The sequence below is a fragment of the Lissotriton vulgaris genome, chromosome 4_1, assembly GCF_964263255.1.
Source record: "Lissotriton vulgaris chromosome 4_1, aLisVul1.2, whole genome shotgun sequence".
NCBI lineage: Eukaryota > Metazoa > Chordata > Amphibia > Caudata > Salamandridae > Lissotriton > Lissotriton vulgaris.
The window spans coordinates 159,789,790-159,813,283 of NC_141691.1; the positions used below are offsets into that span (position 1 = coordinate 159,789,790).

At 41.0% G+C, this 23,494-nt stretch overlaps 1 protein-coding gene across 2 annotated transcripts in view; it reads right to left on the reverse strand.

Moving 5' to 3' along the window:
* Positions 1-23,494, reverse strand: part of PAK3 (p21 (RAC1) activated kinase 3) — a 355,050-nt gene that overhangs the window by 44,411 nt on the left and 287,145 nt on the right. For both annotated transcript variants that reach the window (XM_086918440.1, XM_086918439.1), the window contains 3 exons: positions 21,342-21,390; positions 6,478-6,590; positions 4,788-4,905 (listed from right to left, as the gene is read on the reverse strand). In XM_086918440.1, the coding sequence (XP_086774566.1) occupies positions 4,788-4,905; positions 6,478-6,590; positions 21,342-21,390 (280 nt within the window). The remainder of the gene's footprint in view (positions 1-4,787; positions 4,906-6,477; positions 6,591-21,341; positions 21,391-23,494) is intronic.

Consider the following 23,494-nt stretch of genomic DNA (forward strand, 5'->3'; position numbering starts at 1 on the left):
GATTAAAATAAAATTAGTTAGGTTTGCAGAGAGTGTCTGTGTATAAGGTTTACATTTTGTTCCAAGGTTTCTTGGGTGGATTTTTAGTTATTGGTTAATGGGACCTTTAGGGTACAGGGTTGGGTAGTATAGGGGTGTAATGGGAGTTTATGATCTGTGGTTGGGAATAGGTTGAGTGAGAAGGGTGAGTTGTAGACTTTCGGGAAGTTGAGTGTTAGGTTTCCCTCTTTGAGTGCTCATGACAGCTTCCGGCCATCATGAGTCACAGTAGGCGTGTGCTCATGACGGCCAGGAGCCGTCCGAATGTTGCCGCTCTGCCCATGCGGTATTAATTCTGCACCTGTGCGAGAGAATTAATCAGCGGGCGGAGTTCGGACGGCTCCCGGCCATCATGAGCACATGCCCACCGTCATTTATGACGGCCGGGAGCTGTCCTCAGTACTGGAGTGCCACGCCCCGCCTCCACCCCCCTCCCATCCCCCATCACACCTCGGCAGAATTTGCCCCGCAGCGAAGGGGTTAAATTCTTTTTTTTAGGATTTAGGAAGAGGATTTTTGAGTTATGGATCAATGGGATTTCTACGGTTTAGGGATGGGTGGGTGTTTTGGAGGAAATTGTTTTTAGGGTTCATAGATTGAAAAGGCTCAAGATGAAAGGACAGTTTTAGGATTGTGGGGACAGTGTGGGTGTAGAGTTATAAGGTTGTTTTTAGGGTTCAGGGATTTTTTTCAGTTATGGTTTCATTACATTTTTAGGGTTCAAGGATGAGTACTATTTTGGGGCAATATGTTTTTAGGGTTCAGTAGTGGTCATGGATTTACGGTTACAGGTGAGTTTTAGCTATGGGCAAATAGGATTTTTTGGTTTCAGGCATGGGTAAGATTGCTTAAAAGTGAAGAATGATTACTATTTTAATATCAGTAACATCAGTAGTAATAATACTATTAATGATGATACTTTTATTATTCTATTTAGCATTGTTTTTACTATGAGTATTTTTTCATTGATGTATTCACATTATTTTAATTGTATTCATCATATCTTAAGATTAAAAAATTCCTTACAATAATTTTTAAATTATTAGAAAATTACACATCTAAAAATAAATATGTACATATATATTTATGTATGCATTCACTACATGGTTGTCTTCCCTGACCTGTTACACAGCGGCCCAATCTCCTCAGACACCGTCACTTGTAAGTTATATGCTTTTTTTCTTTTATTTTTAATTTGTCACCAGTCAGATGTTTCCAACAGGTAACAATTTTTATACTGCAAATTAAACAGCCAACTGCATTAATCTCCCAGGCCGGCGCTTTTCGGGTCCTGCCTTCTACTGGGCCATAGATTTATGTATGTTCAAACATATACTAAAAAAAAACTCACCCCAGATTATGCAAAGTAAAGGATTTCTGGATGTAAACATGCCTGATGTAAAGCCACCACTCGATGTATTTACCATATTGTGATGTAAATGCATGCACAGGAACAACTTACATTTTTGTATTCCAGTCTTTTCAGCCATGTACCCTACTTAACATGTTATTTTAACACAGTCAAAGCTTCCCCTCCATGTGTTTAAACACCTAAACATGGTCTGAATCATTCCGGTACCACCAACATAGCAACAAACTACAAGGGAGAGGAGAACGGATGGAAAAACAACTCTCAGAAGAAAAAGGGCGTGATGCACCTTTAACAATAACATAAGCGTAGGGGTGAATTTAATATCCTACATACCAGAATCCCTTCAAATCACTTGGGACCGAACTGAATGTCATATCTTACATTGAAAATCATTCAATAAATGACATGCCATTCAGTCAGGTGAGTAATAATAACTTATACCTATGGTGATAGACTATTTGCAATCAAGTCACACTTTTTGTTTAACACGCTGCAGGCTACACTGCAACCAACGGGGGATCTACACTTCTGAACATTACTAGAGCTCAACTTTGTCTACTATACACACTTGTACATAAATCTGTTAATATACATATGCCCTGAAGCTGCCCCATGTGCCACTGAACAGATTACAAATCACGTATCAAGGTACCAAGGAAGTACATTTGAAGTTCAAAATAGAGCCATCTTTAAAAAGAACAACACTTATGAGTGATGCTTATTAAAAATTACCCTTCAGGAAAGTATTTACCACAACATCACATAGGTAAAGGGACTAAATTCCTTGATACATGAGTAGATTCAATATTTACCAGAAACAAAACAAGTTTGCTGATCCAGATTGCTTGGCCCCAGTTTAATTGTTAGATGAAGGTAAAGTCAAACAAATCTTTGCCACAGAGCTCCCAGAATCAAAATATCACCTTTGTTTCTGACAGCCACTTGTAATGTCTTTATCATGAATATATTAACTGTAACTTCGAGGCCTTCATTGTAATTTCTACTGCCGGGTTGTAAGTGTTGCATGATGCATGAGCTGTCTTGGCCCACTCAGTGTCCTAAAAGCTCTGCAGCAACCCCTGGTGATGCCTTAATTTGATATAACACTCTCAGTGGCTAAAGGTATGCCCAGATAGGAGTCTCTTGCACACTGTGCCACTGGAACCAAGCTACACCTGACTACACCTGTGTTGAGTTGTGTTGTAGGGGAAAAGATACTGCAATCACCAAGAGGTTATAAAAGAAGTTATATATATTTATTGTTAAGCTACAGAGATCAACTGGTGTCCCTCTCCAGGCTAGCAGGCAACTGCCCCACCAAGCCAAGAGAAAGAACACTTCTTCAAAGAAGAATCTAAAAGGAACACACAAGTTAAAGAGACAGTGTAATGGATAAATACAAATGTAAAACAAGATACAACATATCCTCTTTCCTTCACTTGTTGTGAAAAGAGAATTATTAAAGAAAAGAAATAAAAAATCAAACTATGGACCATTAAATGATAATCTCGTAAGTAAGAAGGCGGTTTCCTAATCCTGACATCAACCACATCCTTTCCCCTTACAATCATATCACTCTCATCTTTATTTACATTTTGTTTGTAAAGGGCCACTCTCCTGAGATTCCAATGCTCACCATTACTCAAAATAACATATCTATCATGGACAGATTTGACTTTGAATGGCCCCCTAAACTTTGTCAAACCACCACTAATCCATCCAGGTTTCACTTTTACCCAATCATTCGCCCTCACTATCTGTGTGTCCTGATGTACAGCTTCCACATCCTTCTTTTCACTGCCTGCATCTCCCAAACCTATGCACTCTTTCATCCAAGCTGGAATTAACTTTGTACCAGCTGTACGACCCCTCATCACAGTAAACGGAATCATTCCTGACGAATAATTTTCAGTAGTGCGATATGCCCAGACTAATTCATCACCCATGCATTTTACAGCACAACCAGTAGTAAAAGCCATTTGGATTGCTCCCTTTACCATGCAGTTCGCCCTCTCAACCATTCAGTTTCCCTGTGGGTTGTACAAGGATGTCCTACTGTGAACAATGCCACAAGCACTCAAGAATTTCCCCATTTCTTCTGAAGTTAACTGAGTCCCATTATCAGTTATTAATTTCGTAGGAAACCCTTCATCCCTAAAAATTTCTATCCGCAAGTGAATAGTTGATTTAGTGGTTATCTCCTTTCAAAATGTAACAATCAGCCACCTAGAGTAGACATAAATCAACACAAGGGCAAACCTCAAATCCATATTCAAACAATTGAAGGGACCAATTAAATCCATGCACACTGAGTGCCAAGGAGTATGTGGATCCTCAATTGAGCCATGAGATGACTGGCAGCCTAGCTTTAACCTCTTCTCACTTTCAAAACAATCAGAGCATCTCTCCACCCATTCAGACACATGTTGATCCATGGTTGGCCACCAAAAATACTCCCTTAACCTTTTTTTTAGTAAGGACTGCCCTAAATGGCCCTCATGTGCCAATTTGAATAACGTGAACCTCAAATCAAACGGCGGTATGAACTATTCACCCTTCATTACTATATTCTCCTCCTTATCCAATATGGACAATTCATCTATTACTTTCAGAAAAGGTCTAACCGCACTCACGAGGGCACTCTCACGTCTTACACCCTTCACTATCAACTCCTTCACCTTACACAACACACCATCCCTTGCCATGCTCTCATTCCATTTCTCCTTTCCGACAGCACCAGAACAGAATTCCACAATATCTCCCACTGGTGCAACTGAACCTTCACTCAAAAATGACTCCATCCCATCCTCGTCGCCAAATGTTGTAGGGGAAAAGATACTGCAATCACCAAGAGGTTATAAAAGAAGTAATATATATTTATTGTTAAGCTACAGAGATCAACTGGTGTCCCTCTCCAGGCTAGCAGGCAACTGCCCCACCAAGCCAAGAGAAAGAACACGTCATAAAAGAAGAATCTAAAAGGAACACACAAGTTAAAGAGACAGTGTAATGGATAAATACAAATGTAAAACAAGATACAAGTTGCTTGTTTTCCGATTCAGAGACGACTTGGCTTGGCAATTCACGTTGGACTGGAGCAGGATCAAGACTATTTTGCATATGGCTGGGTCTAATCTTGAGGTGGCATAGTGGGCAAAATAACAATAGGTTGGAATGCTACCCAGACTAATTGCCAGTGGCTAGACTTATTGCAAGCATCCTTCCATCAACTTTTGTGTGTTTGATTTACTGCCAAATGCTAACATCACTTGAGTCAGATTTCTAACTATTTATCACGTTGCATAGAAAGTAAAATTTGAAAAACACAGTTTCACTTGTAAGTTATTCATGTCTTCCAATGGGTTGCACAGCTTACCTCTCTGCAAACAGCTGCTATCTGTCCTTCATCCATACACGTTTCTGTAACAACGTCGGTCAAGGATCCGCCAGCTAAGTATTCCATAACTACCCAAAGCTCATCCCCAACCAGGTAACTGAAAGAAAAAAAATCAACCACAAAAATGTAAATTGGACAGCAGCAGGGTGTTGCCTTTACCAGACTTCCTTGCTTAACATACACACAGAGGATCATTTTCCAGGCGGGTCAGTTGTTTGATGCCCGATGCCTGATCTTGGGCGCCCCGTTTGCAAGAGTTAACTGTATTTTCCTGCCTTCTGGTAAATGACACCTTAAAATATTTATTTACATGACATCATACTATACAAATATATTTAGTCAGTGCACCTTTAGTCCGAGGAAAACGGTGTGGACATTATATTGTTTAATATGGATTCAGACAGATTACTTTACCCTATATCTCCCTGAATACCAATCCTTTCATCTGAATGCTGCCTTAGTACCATTCATCTAATAAGGTTATCATTTATATTCTGAATTCAGTCCACCAGTTAGGCAGTGTTATATTACCTTTATTACATGCTGTAATAAAGTGGTCCTAGGAGGTTTAGTGCATGTTCTAGCGGCAGACAGGTTTCAGCCAATTGAGCAGTAAACTCTCCTCTTGATTCAATGTTTTCCTGAATACATTTCATGTACCTTACAGACCCCTGAACCTCTGATGCCTCACTCAGCCTTAACTATAATATATCTATATCGCTTATATACTACATCAACTTTTGGAGCAATAAACCACAATTGTAGCTATTTTGTATTTTCTAAAACTATCCAAGTATTTGCTGCACAGTCCAATATTTCCTCTTCATAACGAATTACCACCTTAGTTGATTTTCTATGTCCATGATAACAACAACATGAAGTGATGAAATGAAATGAAAGAAGGTGCTTATATAGCGCATGACTGTCACCCTACGGGTATCCTGGCGCTTAGATCGAAGAAGCCATTATAGCAATGGAAGCAGCTGTCAGTGATCACTTTTGTTTTATTTTTTTGAATTTCTGTGCAATTGACATTAACTGTACTATAAAATATCAATAAACTGAGCACGTTTCCCGTACCCCTAATTTGGACTCAGTGGTAATTGTTTTTATTTCTAACTGCAGTTCTTAAGTTTTTCTGGTGCGTCTCAAATATGTGCATGTTTCCCAGGCATCCAAGTAAGAAACCCATCAGTGCAATTGGGTTTCATCATTATTAATTTTATGAATTAATTAGCATTGTGCTTCCGCAAACCATTTTTAAAACAAGCATTGGCAAATCCAATAGGTCTGGTGTTGGTTGCCAGCATTTTATCTTTTTCAGTGCTTCATTTGTCATAGTTTTGCAAACTTTTATTGTTGCGAAAGCTGCTGAGGCCTCATCAAGCTAAAACAAAAGTCTAAAACCACGGAACCAGAATTGCGTACCCTTGGCAGCACACATCTTCACAAGACATGTGTGACTCACATCCATATTTTGCACATGTTAAGCATTTCCACTTTTGAACAATGACTGAGATTTAGCTCTTTGCGTATTACCTGAAATAGAAATCTCCTAATGATCTCTCTCAAACAAACTCTTTACAGGCACTTTGGGATAATAAAAGCGGCTTCTCCACAGATGCTACCGACCCACAAATCCACAATTAAGAATTTTTATATGACTTACCTGTCTAAATAATTTACAATGTTGCTGTTTTTATTTTCCCTCATGACTAATATTTCATTAATAATTAATTCCTTTTTGGGCTGCTGCTGGAGGTTCATTTGCTTTATCGCCACCTAGAAAGAAACATGATAAAAACATGACTACGACACCAAGAACAGCATTTTAGAAGATGTACACGAACAGGAGTGAAATCCTTAGGCCAGAGTATAGAGGCAAAATATTATTAATTGAGATCGCTATCTAAGGGAAGGTCTCTTAAAAAAAAAAAAATAGCAAAAAAATAAATAAAAATACACACAGTGGAGACCCTAAGGCATAGGTCTTCAAACTGTGGGGCGCAGCAGCCCCTCAGGGGGACGCGCACTCCACCCCACCACTTCACTTCACTTCCATTGTTGCTTTCAGGCGTTTCTTCCATTAGACTGAAAGGGCTTCAGTCCCTGCCGTCATGCGCCTCAGCCTGAGGTGCTGGGGGCTCGGCTGGGCAGTGTCTGGAGTTTTATCTCCAGCACGCCTAGGCTGTGCCGGCCTGGCTGGATCTCTGCAGCCCTCCAACTACACACTCTTGTCTCCCAATAAAGAGATTGTGGAAAGACACATTTTCCAGGGAGGAAACATTCCTAGCAGGAAACTGTACCAGGAAGGTGATCAAAGGCAGGATTCAGACAAGTGGGGCTGGAATCTTGCAAACTATTCAAGAACTGTTACTCCAGGCGTTTACTTACCTACATGATCTATAATTTAGAGATCACGCTCTAGGACCTCTATCTTTTTATCTCTGGCTTCTGAGCACACCTGTCAGGCAAAGCTTTTTTCACGACTGTTATAAAAACATTTAATTAGAATTCCCCAGGGAGTAAACATGTCATTCATTATTCTATTGACACTTTAGTGCATTGTTTAGCCTACTAGACAGCGCATCCATAGTAGTGCATTAGCTGCATTATTTTCAGCACGTGGTAAGGACTCTTTAGTGTAGCTAGGTGCCATCTTGGAAATAAGGCTTTCCTCTCTAAAAGCAACATGTTTTGCATTATACGCAAATGTTAAATATGTAAATGCTCAATATTATTGGTCATTTATTCTTTTAAAACAAAATGTTTTTTGTTGTGGAAAAGCCACACATAAAAAAAACAAGAGACATTATCTAGCATCCACACACTTCTTGATCAGCTGTGTCATTACTTCTCTTAGGCTCCCACTTAATTCCTCAAACTGAATTGTGTGACTTTGTTTCCTTGTGAGCATGCCTTTTACAAAGTCTATATGTGGCATTATAGTGTTTCTTCTATGTCACTAACAGTATGTGCCATTGTGGTCTTTCCTCAATGTTGCTGGTTGAACGTGCCACTGCTGTCCATCTATATCACTCGTGCTATCCCCCTTTATTCTACTTCTTTTACGCTGCTGGCTCTGTGTGCCACTTTGACCCTTCTTAAAAGTCGCTGTTTGTATGTGCCACTGTGGACCTTCTTCTATGTTTCGGATTGTTGTACTTCTTAAATATATGACTTTTTTAGAAACAGTAAATCCAGTCTTGCTAGTACTGCCACATTTATTAATATTTTTGGTATTTACATCACAGTGACTTTACAGTTGCCATAGGTGCTGAATTTGGTTCTGGGGACCCAGGTTCGAGTCCTAGCATTGCCTCAATATCATGTGATCTGTGCAAAATCACTTAATTTACCAGTGACTTTCAAAAAAAGAATTTGACCTTGATTAAAGTTGCTGGTGCTTGTTTAACATGTTCCAATCTCTAGCGCAGAGTCCACAAGCCTAATATAACAAATATAGTGAAGTATTCCTACCATCTGTCATCACTTCTTTCGTAGACCAAACTTAAATGCTTTCTTTCTTGTGCAGCTATTTCTGAAGGTATGGAGGGCGATCTTCTTTTTAAGCCAACTATGCTAACAAATTGACTCTTGAAGCTGCTAGAGAATAAAGATGTATATATCCTCTTGAATCATTTATATCATTTGTGTATGATGCAAATTTCCCCTGGCCCTTCTTGGAAAACTGTGGCTGGCTTCCTATTGGCATGGCAACACCTGGCCATACACCACATGAGCACGGATTTTTCAATTGTGTCTGAAAGCATGTTTTGTGAAAACCCTTTTTCTGATATCTTGTCTAGGGGCAAGGACGTGGCACAACAGCCAGAGCTGATGACTGTGGAGCTGAGGAACCAATTCTTGTTGTTTGCTCAACATCGAGAGATTCTGGGCAAATCCCTTAATGTCCCCGTGCTTACAAAAAATGAATACATGTCTGTGTAATGTAAAAGATGCTTCTGCAAAGCGCTCCAATACCTTTGGGTCATGTTCGCTCTATATAAAACTGCAGAAAATATATCACAAAATTTTGTGAGCACTCCCGTTTCCAGGTACTGCTCAAGACTGGAAGTGGAGCACAACCTAAGGATGGCAGAAGCAAGAATTCATCCACACATTGACTGTCTCTGTGGAGAAAAACAGGCACACCTCTCACCTGTGTTTTGAGAGTGTTTTTACTAATCTATTCTAAATTTTGTGTTTTATGTGAAAAATAAAGCACCAATGTAATTTTGTGTGCTAATTTTTTCTTGGAGACTTTTTATTTGAACTTTATTTTAAGTGCAAGCACTACAAAAACTTCAGTTTACTTTACACACTCTTACTTTATTTAATATTATTTGCCCTATACTCCTAGTGAATCACTCTAGATCTATTAGGAGTGTGTCTACGACATTGCCCTGTAGACACACATTCGTCAAGTGTCTATTATATATATATTTATAAAAATGGATTTTGCCCCTCCTCCGTTTAAGTGGACTCAGACATACATATCCAGCACTTGCTTATCTTCAGTCACCGAAAAGCCCGCATGAAGCAAAATTGATAGCGACCTTTTTAAAATCAGTAACAACAATTCGTTGTAAAATTGTTTTTTAACATTATATGTGTCCATACGTAAACGACCTTCTCTTATTGTACTAATTCATGTTCTTTATAAAACCGTACTTTTTATGATTATACAATTTTATAGTCGAATAAAAGTTGATGAAATGAAATGAAATGAAATATATATTTATATATATATATTTTAAGATGAATTACTGATAGTGTGAGAATGTGTGCAAAACCTGCTGATGATCTGGAAGGGTAGGGGGTTTTATCTAGGCAATTAAGCTCAAATAATTACAAGTATGCTCCCATGACTTGATATATAAAAAATACTTTTAATCTTACTTAATTAAAATCTACATTTCAATCCTTATAAATTGAAAAAAAAATTATATTGATTTTGGTAGATAAAGTGAATAAAATTAATTATGGGATTTTCCTTTCCCTGACAAGGAAGACATACAAAGGATGAGGCAACCCAAAGTACATGTGAATGTGTGCCATTGTAGGTCTAGGTTTGATATCGCAGCAATCTAGACAGAACTTTTCCCAATATTCACTTGTCTTATTTGTGTTCACCACTTAAAACCACTAGTTTTCTTTTTTACATGTCTCCTTCAGCAATTGACTTGATAATCTGTTAATCATATCTTGATCTCATCAACACAGAGGAGAAAACATTCTCTCACCTAATCCCCTATCTTAAATGAACTGCACACATTGCAATGAGATACGTTGTCCATCTCCTTGCCCTCACTGATAATGCACGCATGCATACACTTTTGCCTGGATGTCTTTACATGAAGCAAGGGCAGATGTAAGGGGGTAAGGAAAGAAGAATAAAGGAGGAAAGAGATGGTAGATTGGGAAAAGTTAAATAAAGTATGAGAATAGAGGGAGTGAGGAGTAAAATTAGAATAGGGTAAGGCGAATTATAGTTCAAGATGGAGTTTAAAACAGGCTAGTTTTTAGATTTTTTGCAGAATTGAAGAAGGTCTTCTAAACGTCAGAAGTCTTCCAGAAGCATGGGCAAATAAAGATAAAGGCCAGCAGTATAAAACAATGGCAAGATGGGGCGAGAATGAATTTCAACATCACAAAATAAAATGATAGATGGTGTTGAAACTTTTCACTCACCCCCAGTCACCGATCTGGGTTTAATCTATCGTTATTTTGCTTGCCATGCCACCCAGTTTGGGCACAGTCATATGCAAATCAGCCTTGACCCTGATCCCCATGGGAACAGTCCATCCCGAACTGCCAAATCAGTCCTCCCTGGACTGGAAACAAGCATACTGGGACCAGTTTTTGTATGTTCATGTACCGCCTATGAGGCATGGGTATGCCCAGATGTGGTTCCCATGCTCACTGTGTCACTGGATTCAAGCTACCCTGGCTGATGAGGGTCAATACCCCGAAACTGGACCTATGATGCTTGTTTTTGGTTCAGAGAGGACCTGGCCTGTAAGTTTGGACTGGACTCTTCCCATGGGGAGCAGGGTCACGACTGATTTGCAAATGGCTGGGTCTGAACTGGGGTGGCATGATGAGAAAGAGAACAATAGGTTGTGATGCAACCCCGAGCGATCTCAGGTTTCAGAGTGGAGGATGCATTCCTGACTTTAGTCACAGGTGTTGTTGGTAGAGGAACTTACCAAGGTTGGTAGCTCCATCTTGTTAGAATAAATATAGAGGCTATTTCTGGTATCAAGGCGCCTACACTTCTCAAACAAGCTTGCAATTTGTTGATTGAGCTAGCCAAATGTTTACCTTAACATCAAAGACTTAAAAACAAACCCAAAAGGACCGAATGAGTGCTTTTATGGGCACCAGATACACGCCATGAATTCCTGGAGAGGAGTATGTGGTGGTTGATAGTGTCAACGTCACTAGAACTAAAAAGACCAGTGCTGTGACAATGGTGCCATTAAAGTCCATCTAGATGGCATCTAGGGCTTCATCAAGGGCAATTTCCTTTCTGAGAGTCAGAGCTGCCTGGCCAAACTCAAAAGCTGAGGCTGCCTCAAGATGGGCGGGAAGGTCTGAAGTAGCTGTTCTATCCAAGGTTTGACGAGTGATATGTGGTAGTGATATGGACCCAATATCACCCGAAATTGTAGGCCAACAGCATGTGTTTTAAATAATTTAATTAGTGTTGACTATTCAAGGTTGGATAAATTCAGACAATGGAAGGCATTTTGGCCAATTACCAAGGCTACCCTCCTGATATGAATAAGGCATGGATTCAAACTGAATTTAATATGCAACAGATTACAGACAACTTCCTCTGGAAAGAAAGGCTGAAAAGAATCAAGAATGGAAACTTTGGTTTTGACACTACTGCGGAATCCATCAACTTGCTACAGTAGCCTGGCGTAATTAAAGATTTTCAAAACTATATCAGTTGCCAATTTATTCAAAGTTCAAAATTATATTTCTGTCAGTAATAGGAGCTTAATAATCGGATGATGGGGTCTGACGTAGAAAGACCTTTTTGCAAACCACAATGTGCAATATGTACTTGTTTGTGAATGGGCAGTAAATGTGTGATCTTTGAAATTACAGGCCACATTGCAAATTGTACATTCGCAGAGGCTCACAAACCATACTGTTGAATGAATTTTATTTAGGGAGAATGCAATTTGCACCCCATGTAAATGGCTTTCAATGCAGAGATAGTGACCTGCATAAGACAGTACATCACCATTCTTGCTTTTACTTTCTCAAACATTAAACATTCTTTAAGCAGTCTGTGTCTATTAAAGATAGAGAGGCTGCTTTTTAAAACAAATATTACTCTTTTGGGAACATATTGGTGGTGGGGGGAGATAGGCTGCCTACGACACTGTTCTCCACAAGGACAGATTCCTCTTAGTCAGCCTATACCACGCCCTTTCAGATGTTGGTATCTGAATTAAGATTGGAAACCTTTGTCCCAAATAATGCATATGTTCCATTGTGACTCATCTATGAGGGGGACGCCACCTTCTAGCTATAATTTGCAATAATAAATAAAACCCTTCATACGAGTAATAAAAATAATTCTGCCTGGTAAAATGGTTTATACATTTCAAAACACAAATGAGTGGTTGCAATTCCAGTGGTATTGAGAATTGCAATGTTGACAACCACAACATTGTTTTGTACATCAGGCCCATAGCCAGAGCATCACAGCTGTTCTTGGCAAGTTCACTTGTGAACCAACGTGCTGATGATCTTGAACTGTTCGATATGAGAAACATAGCAGTGAGCATATAGTCGACTGCCTCCAGAATTCTAGAATGGAGGCTCTAAAAGCCTATTACATGACAAGATGACCGCAGAGGAGGCGATTCAGCAGTTGTGGCAGCCAGAAGAGTCAGATAAGACTAGAGCAGGTCATGTAAGGCAAGTTGCAATTATTTCCAGTTTTAATCGGAGGAAATTTGTCTGAAAATGAATGTTCGCTTCGTACACCCAAGGGAGGCAGATGATTTTCTGAGACAGACATAAGAAAAGAAGAAAATAAAAGGTCAAGCTTGTGACTGCCTCCATGGGTTGGAACTATAACTTTCTGAACAAAGTTGACTTAAGTTAAATGGAATCGTCTAGGTCTATTATCTCTGTGTTCTGCGGGCCTTCTGCTGATTCACGACAGGGGCGTAGACCACAGAAATGTTCATGTACAATGGAAGCAAGACCACTGTCCAGTCCAAAGCATGCATCTTGGCATAATAACTTGAAATGGAATGGCACCCAACATGTTTATGGTGTGTACCTTATTATTAGGAGTGCCTACTGTTTCATTTAAGAGAAAAATGAATACAGAGGGCTCGTGTATAAATACAGATGGCTCGTGCCCAGTTTGGGCAACTATATAGTTCTATGAGCCCGAGAACCAGTGGGTAGTAAAGTTTAAGCATCTTGAAAGGTTCTGAGCTCGTTTCTGAAGATGTGCAACAAATAGGCTTTCCTGATGGATGGTCGAGGAGAGTTCCATTGTTTGGGGAACTTCAGTTAAAGCTTATCTAAAAGGGCGCCTTTCAAGTTTTGGAGTCTCCAGTCATGGGGAGCTTTTGCTACTATAGCCTCAGGAGGGGCCAGAGGGGGCAAGGTATATATAGTTTTTGTATAGGGAAGGCTTGGTTTCAGAGACTGCATTTGCAAAGGAGGTCAGATCAATTTTAGAGGAGCCACAGATTCTAGCATTGCAGAAAGAGGGTCATGGTGCACAATAAACATGTCCGATATGTCTTCCATTTCATTCAATGGTCACTATTATTGTATACCTCATTCTCCAGGTTAATTTGCTTTATGTTCTTTATCCATTTTTCTTCTTTTTTATTATGTTGGATGTGTGGTTGAGTGATCTGGAAGAGGGGCAGGTTTGTAGCCACACCAGTAAACTGAAATGGCCCTCGGATATCGTCGAGTTTGTGGTAACAATAATATGATCAATTATGCCCAATCTGAAGTGAGGGGTGTGTCAAGAGAAGAGATTGGAGCAAAATTGTTTGCAGTAATTACATGATTTAGATTGGTCACTTTTGGTTCTGATAGCATTTCCCAGGGTACTTTAAAGGGAGATGCTATTTTTAGAGTTGGCGAGAAGAGTGGGGAAGAGGTCCACGCATTTCTATAAAATCGAGTTGTTCTGTCCGAAGGGGTTGTATATGAGGTTTGTGCACACAGTTGTCAAGGGGGAGTGACAACTGTGGTACAGCACCTAAAAGTCTGGTATGATATGTTCCCTTTATGGATCAAAGCAGCTCCAACACCGTTTTCCTCCATCTGGGGCCTTCCAGGATTAAATCATCTGGAAGCATCTGTTAACTGGAGCCTGTGAGACTTCAGTTAGAAAGAGGTGGTCAAGGTTAAGATTTAGGATCGCCTCATCAATTTCGTTGGGGTGGGCCAAGGCAGTGTCGCAGTTTATTAGTTTGTGTAGGCCGTTTTGTTTTCACAGTGGTATGATGCATCATAGGAAGATATAGTACTTGAATGTGGTTGTTGATGTTGAACTTTTTCATTTTTATCTTTGTGATTATGGGCCATATGTATCATTCCAAATTGCGATTGCAAACGCTAAAATTTGCAGAATTTCGGCATTTGCGATGGCAATTGAGCTTAGTGGTATGTATTGATGAAAAACGGCCTTGAAAAATAAGGAAACGCACAATTTGCGATTCCCTATTTTGTGATTGCATTTAAGGAATCGCAATTTGTGATTCCTTAAGTGCAGTGTAAGAAGCACAGAAAAGTGCAATTTAGCCTTAAGGAATCGCAAAAAACCACCAACTTCAAGTTGGTGGTAATTTGCGATTTCTTTTCAAAATACATTTCTTTGCATTTTTCAAATTGCAATGTGGCGCACATACATGCCCTTAGGGCATGTATGTGCGCCACATGTGCACTCATGCTTATTTCAGGGGTGCCTCAGGGTGTCCTTTTGACACCCCTGCAACCTTGAAATTGCATTCTCAATTTGCAATTCTCTAATTGCTATTCTCAAATTTAGAATGTCTTCCCATTCATTCCTATGGGCCTCAAGGCAATTCGCAATTAAGGAATATGTAGGATTTGCAAATCTTTTTGCAAATCCTACATGCATCTCGCTTTACGATTCTCAAATAGGATTCTCTAAAATTCGCTATTTGAGAATCACAAAACCAAACTTTTTTACATGTGCCTTAGTAGGAATTTTGAAACATTAGCACAGTTTGTGTCCCAGTCTTTAAATTGCTGCTAATGAAATCTTTCAAAATTGACTTGGTGTGGGGACTTGTGAAGGGTGTGTTCATCTGCCTGTTCTAAATTTGAGCTGATCACTATGTAGGGTCTGATTGATTAAGCCTGGGAGTTTGAATGCTGCAGGAGAAACTTTCAATTTGTATTTTTATTTGTTTTAGGGATGTGTCCTGATCCTTTATGAGGTCACTCAAGGAGATACTGAGGTTTAGAATGTTTTTTTATTGTTATCTTGTTTATTCTTCTGAGTGCCTCAGATTGTGTGGAAGATTCTGCACATTAAGTGGAATCCATTAAGGGTCTCTGTGTTGCTTGATAGGCATGTGCTATGGACATTTGGCTCACTTTCTTCTATGGGGGTTGAGTTGTACTGAGAGTTGGCAAGGTGCCCGCCAATGCCTGTGGGGGTTAAGGTGGGATCTATCAGTAGGTGCAGGGAGAGGGCGAGTTAAGGAAGGAACTAGACATGGGTTAAAGTTCGATTAAGTGTTATCTGCTGTGTGGGTGTTTACTGTAGGTAACCTTAAGGTTTGTTGGACATGGGGTTGGCAACTGGGCTGGTGAAATTAAGTCAAGGATTACTGAGCTTTTCACCGTAGATTATAGGTACAATGAGAGTCAAACACAGTGGCAGGATACATGGCCATCTGAAAGGCACAATGTCTCCATCAGAACAGCCGCCTGAAACTGAACACAGAGGTTCTCATCATTGGATCCACTCGCTCCGCCTGGGATGACTCATGCTGGCCGGCCGCACTGGGAGCTGTCCACCGGCCACGAACGCAACCTGGGAGTCATCCTGGACTCCGCGTTGTCAATTACCCAGCAAGTAAACACAGTCTCCTCCTCCTGCTTCAACACCCTCCGCATGATCTACAGATGGATCCCCACAGGAACCAGAAGGACGGTCACCCAGGCCCTCGTCAGCAGCAGACTGGACTACGGCATTACTCTACGCAGGAACCTCAGCCAAACTCCAGAAACGTCTACAACGCATACAGAACGCCTCTGCACGCCTCATCCTCGACATCCCCCGCCACTACATCACATTCCACCTGAAAGACCTGCACTGGCTCCCCGTCAACAAGAGGATCACCTTCAAGCTCCTCACCCATGCTCACAAAGCACTCCGCAACGCTGGACCAGCGTACCTCAACAAACGACTCACCTTCTACACCCCGGCCTGCCAGCTTCGCTCCGCTAAACTCACCCTCGCCACCGTCCCTGGCATCCATCGAGCAACCGCTGGTGGCAGATCGTTCTCCCACCTCACCACAAAAACTTGGAACACCCTCCTCCCCATCCGCCTACGACAGACCCAAGACCTGCTGGGCTCCAGGAGACTCCTCAAGACCTGGCTGTGTGAGCAGTAGCAGCAGCCCCCCAACCCACCTCAGCGCCTGGAGACCCTCACGGGTAAGTAGTGCACTCTACAAATGTTTGATTGATTGATGTCTCTCCTAGTACGACAATTTCTGTTTTGCCAAGGTCAAGAAGTGCCCCTAATTTCAGACCTGGCTCTGTATTAGGTTTTTTATTAAATCCCTTCATTTTGAGATCCATGGAACTGGATCCTGGTATTATCATCATACATTTGAGATAACTGCAGCCACACTATTTCCATTTTATTTCTGCTCATAATGTCAGATTTGAGCCATGCTCCGGGTTCACAAAACTCACGTATAGAAAAGACATTCCTATATGTGTGCAGTTGTGTCTACATTTGAAGCACAGCTTCCTCATCACACCACAAACATTACTGTAACAAAATGAAGGTATTCAAGAGTACAGCATAGTGCATACATATGTTAGGATCATGCGTGCTTGTGGAATATATACTCCCACATCCCTGAGCACATCCTATAATTAGCACAAGGCTGCATTTAAAAATATGCCTTGCAGCTGAGGCAGTGTGCAGTGATTCATGGGCTTTTCTTATTGCAGTCAATACGCGTCTCATTACTGAATCATACACTGCTGTGATTTCTGCCTAGGGAGTACTTAATGTCAAAATAAATGGAGAAAACACAGTTGCCATCAGTAAGCATTTTAGCTATAAAGCAATGTTTAGTTTTCCATGTCATAAGGCAAGAAGCATATGACCTGGGTGAACTTGCATGGCTGGACTTTTACAAAGGATATTATCATAAGTAATATTTATATACAAGTTATTTGCCACCTAATTTGATCCTTAATTAACCTGCATAATCAAGCAAGATATAGGCCTTTCAGATCAGAAGAACATTACATGTTAACTGCAGGTTTAGGAAATAACTTCTTACAGGTAAATAGAAGATTATTGTGGGGAAATAACCAGTCATGTAACAAAGGTCGCAAAGTAAATTGCACATTTATGCTTAAAAATGGGAAGGCGGTGTGATTATTTAGATCAGAAATCCACAAAGCTGAGGAGCCCTGCAGGAAATCATGCTCACAACAAGTATCTTAACATTAGGGCGGTGCACCGGATTTTCCAAGTAAAGTCTGTCCTCAGTTTTAATGACTAGTCAGTGCATATGAAATAGCCTACCTACCACCTTTGAGGAAGTCACTGCCAGACCAGACCATACATCTTAACACACTCTTCCACATCTTACACTTTTTGATCCTACTTTCAAACCGCTATTGCTGGTAGCATTTCTGCAGTGTCAGGCAGGTGCACTGGAGCTACCCACAATGAACACATGAATATTCAATTCTAATAATCAACTTTTTTTATAGGTATCTGCTGCAAAACTAGCCAGTGAATTAGGGTCCACTAAAAAAAATACGGGATTCTGACAGTCTCTCCCTACAAAATACACCTTCCAAGAACAGAGTCACCACCTCAAAGGACACACGCTCCCCCACCCTCACCTCGGGCCACTTTGTGCATCAATCAATAAGAACAACACCATACGCTTCTCTACTGGTCGAAGGCTTAATTAGGCCTACAGTATTAATCTCTAGTTTTCTCACTGGACCCTTAGGAAGAACATCAGGCATAGGATTGGACCCACAAATATTTGTTTGTCGCACGTTTTTGTAATGTATGCGCTCCTACTGACAACACACATATTTCATTCCTCAAATTGTTATGTTGAAATTTAGCTCTAGAGCTGCTTTATTTGACATAGGGCATCCTGGCACTGTTCAATAATCACTAGCCACAACTTCTTTGTCTTGGGAAAAGCAGGTAATCAACCCCTGCCTGGACTTCAAAGGGTCCTCCTGATGGTTTGTGATGAGAGGGAGTTTATTCCAGTGGGTGGGTTGATGCACTGAGAAGGCCACCTCTCCTAAGTGTCACCAGCCCATTGCAGAGGATAATTTTAAGACTGTCTTATGTTACTAAAACCCCGTGAGTGCCACCTTCTGGCATTGCTAGAATATATGACTTAATGATTGAATGTACCTGCCACTTAACAAGCACATTGTTACTGTGAATCCCAGCACGATACAATGACCACCACCAAGCTGGTTAATGCCAGCATTTCTTAGGAGTAGTGCTATGAAACCGCAATAGTGACTGCAAGCACTGCAAGTCAAAAATGCAAATCAGATGCAGTGATAATAAAATTAGTAGAACAGTTTTATGCTGCATATAATAGCAACTGGAAAAATGTAGATAGTCTGCAATAACTTCAGTCTATGGGTCCCATGACACCGAAATCCTATTTGTGGGATGAGTCTCTTAGGTTTGTGTTATTCACAACCTTTATCATGGCAAGAGTGTTTTAATGGCCTCCACTTCAGTAGAAAACGGAATACATTTTTGTTCCTGGGTGACTCCATCAGATTTAAGAGCAAAAATCTTCTGAAAATGCTTTAGCAGAGGCAGAGTCCTTACATTATGAGATAAAAATGGAATGAGAAATAAACACAAAATGAGAACACTGCCTGAAACGGACCTCATAAAGGCGATAAATAGGCTGTAGTAATGAAAGTTGACACCATGAATTTTAGCCTCCTACCGAATTAAAATTACCTTCATAAAACTGGAGACAGAATTAGCTAGGCTATCGATTAGACTGTTCAATAGTGGCAACAAATGACAAAGGTAAGTTTAATACTAAATAACAAAAATCCCTGTCCTTCAAAACTAAAAAATGCTAACAAATATCTTTGTAAAAATTGATACAACAGATACACCAAAAACACATGAGGGCCGATAATTTCCAACACGTGTTGTAACTTCTGTTCCCGCTCATTTCGGAATATGTTTTACATTTATTTTATCACACCCTGTGTATACTGTGTGCCATAGAAATGACTTCGTTGTTATAGTTCAGCTCGTTAAACCTACTGAAATTTAAAGGTATGAAATAGGCCCGGAAAATTCAAAGATATGCGAACTTCGGTGCAGTAAGCAATACAATCCCCTTATTATGCCCCTAGGGGAAACTTCTAGTGGGCGAAAATGATGGTGCCAGATAAATTGCCAACACATCGGTGTCAGATTTTATCGGATGCGATAATTACCGCATTTAAAACAGGGCATTAGTAATGAGGGCCTGACAGTTACTCAATATAAAGAGACGGGCGGTCGAGGTGGCCATGCCCACACTCATCCTCGCCAGGCGGATGACTCTTTATGTCAGCGACAATCGATTTACTCACTGGGTCATGTTGGCAGTGAAAATCCATTTCCAGCTCCCACCAGCCTCCTGAATCAAACCTAGAGCTGATGGTTACACTTTTACAAATATGGAATTTCCAAAGAGAAGATGTCTTAAAATGCATATTAAATGACACACATTTCAATAGTCTACTGTATAAATGTGCCGCTACATAAAATTCACATATGATCAGTATAACTACTTTAAAGTGTAAGTATATTTTTTTGTTTATGAAATTTTTATTTATCATTTGAAAGATAATACAAAAGACATGTCGTAAATATTGGGAAAAAGTACATGAGCATAAGAATTACATGACATATAATCATTAAAAAAAATGCAAAAGTAAGAGGGGAAAAGAGAAAGAGGATAGGTAAAGTGTAAGTATTAATCACAGAGTAAACAAGGATGAACGAATTAAGAGAGTTTTGGATGTCATTACTGTCACAATTATATTAATTTAAGGTTCACCCTTTGCTACCATTTATGGTGCAAGGGGTGAGTAATGTACCAACAGAAGCGGGAAGTGACTGGAGAGGAAAAACTCCTGACCCAGAAACAGTGGGTTGGGATTGTGAATGCACTTTCATCATTGCCAATGCTGGGAGAGAATGTACCAAATGTACATGGATGGAGAGAGAAGAGAAAAAGAGAGAAGAGAGAGAGAGAAACTGGCGTTCAAAGCATCTACTGGGGCAGTGGACACTTCACCCACACATCTTTGTCACTGTAAATTCAGTAATGACCCCCTCCACACAGCACTGCAGCCCAGCAGTCAGATGGGCTATTGGCAGAGCAGTGTTAATGATGGAGCACACAGAGCACCTGCATCTCAGGGTGTGCAAGAGGTAGAGCTGGCCGAGCACAGGAACTGAAGACATGTTATTAAAAAGCACAGGAAGCCACAAGAATATACAGAAGGGTTTACCAGTTCAAAGTCTGTACAGTGTGATAAGCTCTCTTCTCTGTGTACCCTTGTGAAGCAGGTCTATACCATGTGACAGTGCAGTGTGACTTGGCAGGTATGTGACCAATATATCCATATTGTGCTAAAAGTTCAAAAATGTTTCACAAACCATCAATTAAGGGCCTTATTAACAAAGGCAAACTTACACTTTCTGTGTAAGTTTACAATTATTTTGCTATACACAAACTATGAATGTAGTTTTATGTATAGTAAGTTTAAGACTGCAGAGACCGTGTATAAAGATAGGACACACTGCAGCCGTAAGATACTACACACAAAACAACACTTGTAGTTTGAGAATAGCAAAAAAAACTAAACTTACAACAAAAGTGAAAGTTAACTTTTGTGACTTGTACAGAACCAGTCTATTTCTTTATTTTAAACAAAGGGTTATTTGGGTTTTAGCTCCTACGGCTCTTCTGAATTAGAACAGAAAACTGATGGCCTTTACATAAAGTTAACTCAAGATATATTATGTTCGACATGCTGCCATGGAAATGATGACATTTGGTTGTGTTACACATGGTATGGTGTTGAAGACATAAATATTATCGGAACATCTTTGGCCACAGGGAAAACTTGTGCAAAAAAATATATATTTTCTGCCAATTGGCTGCAAAAATATTCGTTTAAAGAAGAGGTGTGAGGAATACAGAAAGTATGGTATATTGTGCCAGCACTCACCTCTTGTCCCGTGGCAATGTCAATTGCTGTGTAAACAGTACCGGAAGCTCTGAAAAGAACAGATGGACAGCTTTCAATATGCCTTTAGTGGACTTGAGCAAGTCTGAGATCTTAACTAGGTACTTGCAGACGCTTTACAGCACAACAGTTACATATTTTCCATTTCATTTGATATAGATCATTGGTTATTTTTGACTTGAAAATTTCAAAATAAATAATTAATTTGCACTATATTGGAATAATATAAGGGATAAAGTATCCCTTGCCATAAATAAGGAAGCTGCAAGCTACCGAGGAGTTCCATAACCATATAGAGGAACGAGGCCAAAGGCCCAGTTCCTTTCTAAGGTTATGGAACTGCGAGGTTACTTTCAATATCCTTATCATGTACACCACGGGGTACTTTATCCCATATAATACATGGTCACACCATCACCTCTCCCGCAAACCACTTTTAACCTTGGTGCGAAGCTATTTCGTATGAAGGAGCGAGCATGATTGCAAACAAAGAACAAAAATAAAACCTCTAGTGCAAAATTAAATGCATCAAAAACCTGCTAGATATTTGTTGCAAACAGATATTAGAAACAGTTCCATACAAGTCAGTTTTTTAAGAAAAAAAAAGCTGCAGTAGACCGGAACGTATAAAAACATGCATAAAGATTCTAGCTTTTCTCTATCTAAGGAGTGCAGAAAATAAAAATTCTCTCTGCTTGTCACTATAAGCTATTAAAATAGAGCAGAAGAAAGAAAAACAATGTTATGTTTGTTGCTTTAACCTGCTGCTTTAATAACGCTCAGTGACCTGGCCTGCTTTTCACCTCGTCTGCTGGCAGCAGGCATTGCGACATCAGAACTAGACAATAATAACCTTATAATATGTTGAGTTCCGACGTATTTTCTTTCAAATCGGGGACTCGGTGCATCAATTATAAAGAAATTAGTGAATGCCCTTTATACAGAGAATACATAATCCCATCGTTTATAAGTACATTCATTTACTTAAAGTGTTCAGTCTTGAAAACAGCCATTAGGAATAAACATGAATAATCAAAAGTAGGGGCATAGCAATTGTAATGACGGAAGGGAAGAGCCCCTCCACATTTTCCTAGTCTGTGCCATCCGATTTTGCCATGCTTCGCACTCTGTGCTCCCTCTGCCAGCCCCTCCTGTTTTTGCCGGCAGGAGTGGGGAAAGGTGCAGACAGAAATGGAGTCAGATTACCGGCAGAAGTGGAGGAAGAGTGCCTGCAGAAGAGGAGGAAGGGTGCCGGCAGAAGAGGAGGAAGGGTGCCGGCAGAAGAGGAGGAAGGGTGCCGGCAGAAGAGGAGGAAGGGTGCCGGCAGAAGAGGAGGAAGGGTGCCGGCAGAAGAGGAGGAAGGGTGCCGGCAGAAGAGGAGGAAGGGTGCCGGCAGAAGAGGAGGAAGGGTGCCGGCAGAAGAGGAGGAAGGGTGTCGGCAGAAGAGGAGGAAGGGTGCCGGCAGAAGAGGAGGAAGGGTGCCGGCAAAAGAGGAGGAAGGGTGCCGGCAAAAGAGGAGGAAGGGTGCCGGCAGAAGAGGAGGAAGGGTGCCGGCAGAAGAGGAGGAAGGGTGCCGGCAGAAGAGGAGGAAGGGTGCCGGCAGAAGAGGAGGAAGGGTGCCGGCAGAAGTGGAGGAAGGGTGCCTGCAGAAGTGGAGATGGGGTGCCGGCAGAAGAGGAGGAAGGGTGCCGGCAAAAGAGGAGGAAGAGTGCCGGCAGAAGTGGAGGAAGAGTGCCGGCAGAAGTGGAGGAAGGGTGCCGGCAGAAGTGGAGGAAGGGTGCCGGCAGAAGTGGAGGAAGGGTGCCGGCAGAAGAGGAGGAAGGGTGCCGGCAGAAGAGGAGGAGGGGTGCCGGCAGAAGAGGAGGAAGGGTGCCGGCAGAAGTGGAGATGGGGTGCCGGCAGAAGTGGAGGAAGGGTGCCGGCAGAAGTGGAGGAAGGGTGCCGGCAGAAGAGGAGGAAGGGTGCCGGCAGAAGAGGAGGAAGGGTGCCGGCAGAAGAGGAGGAAGAGTGCCGGCAGAAGAGGAGGAAGGGTGCCGGCAAAAGAGGAGGAAGGGTGCCGGCAAAAGAGGAGGAAGGGTGCCTGCAGAAATGGAGGAAGGGTGCCTGCAGAAGAGGAGGAAGGGTGCCTGCAGAAG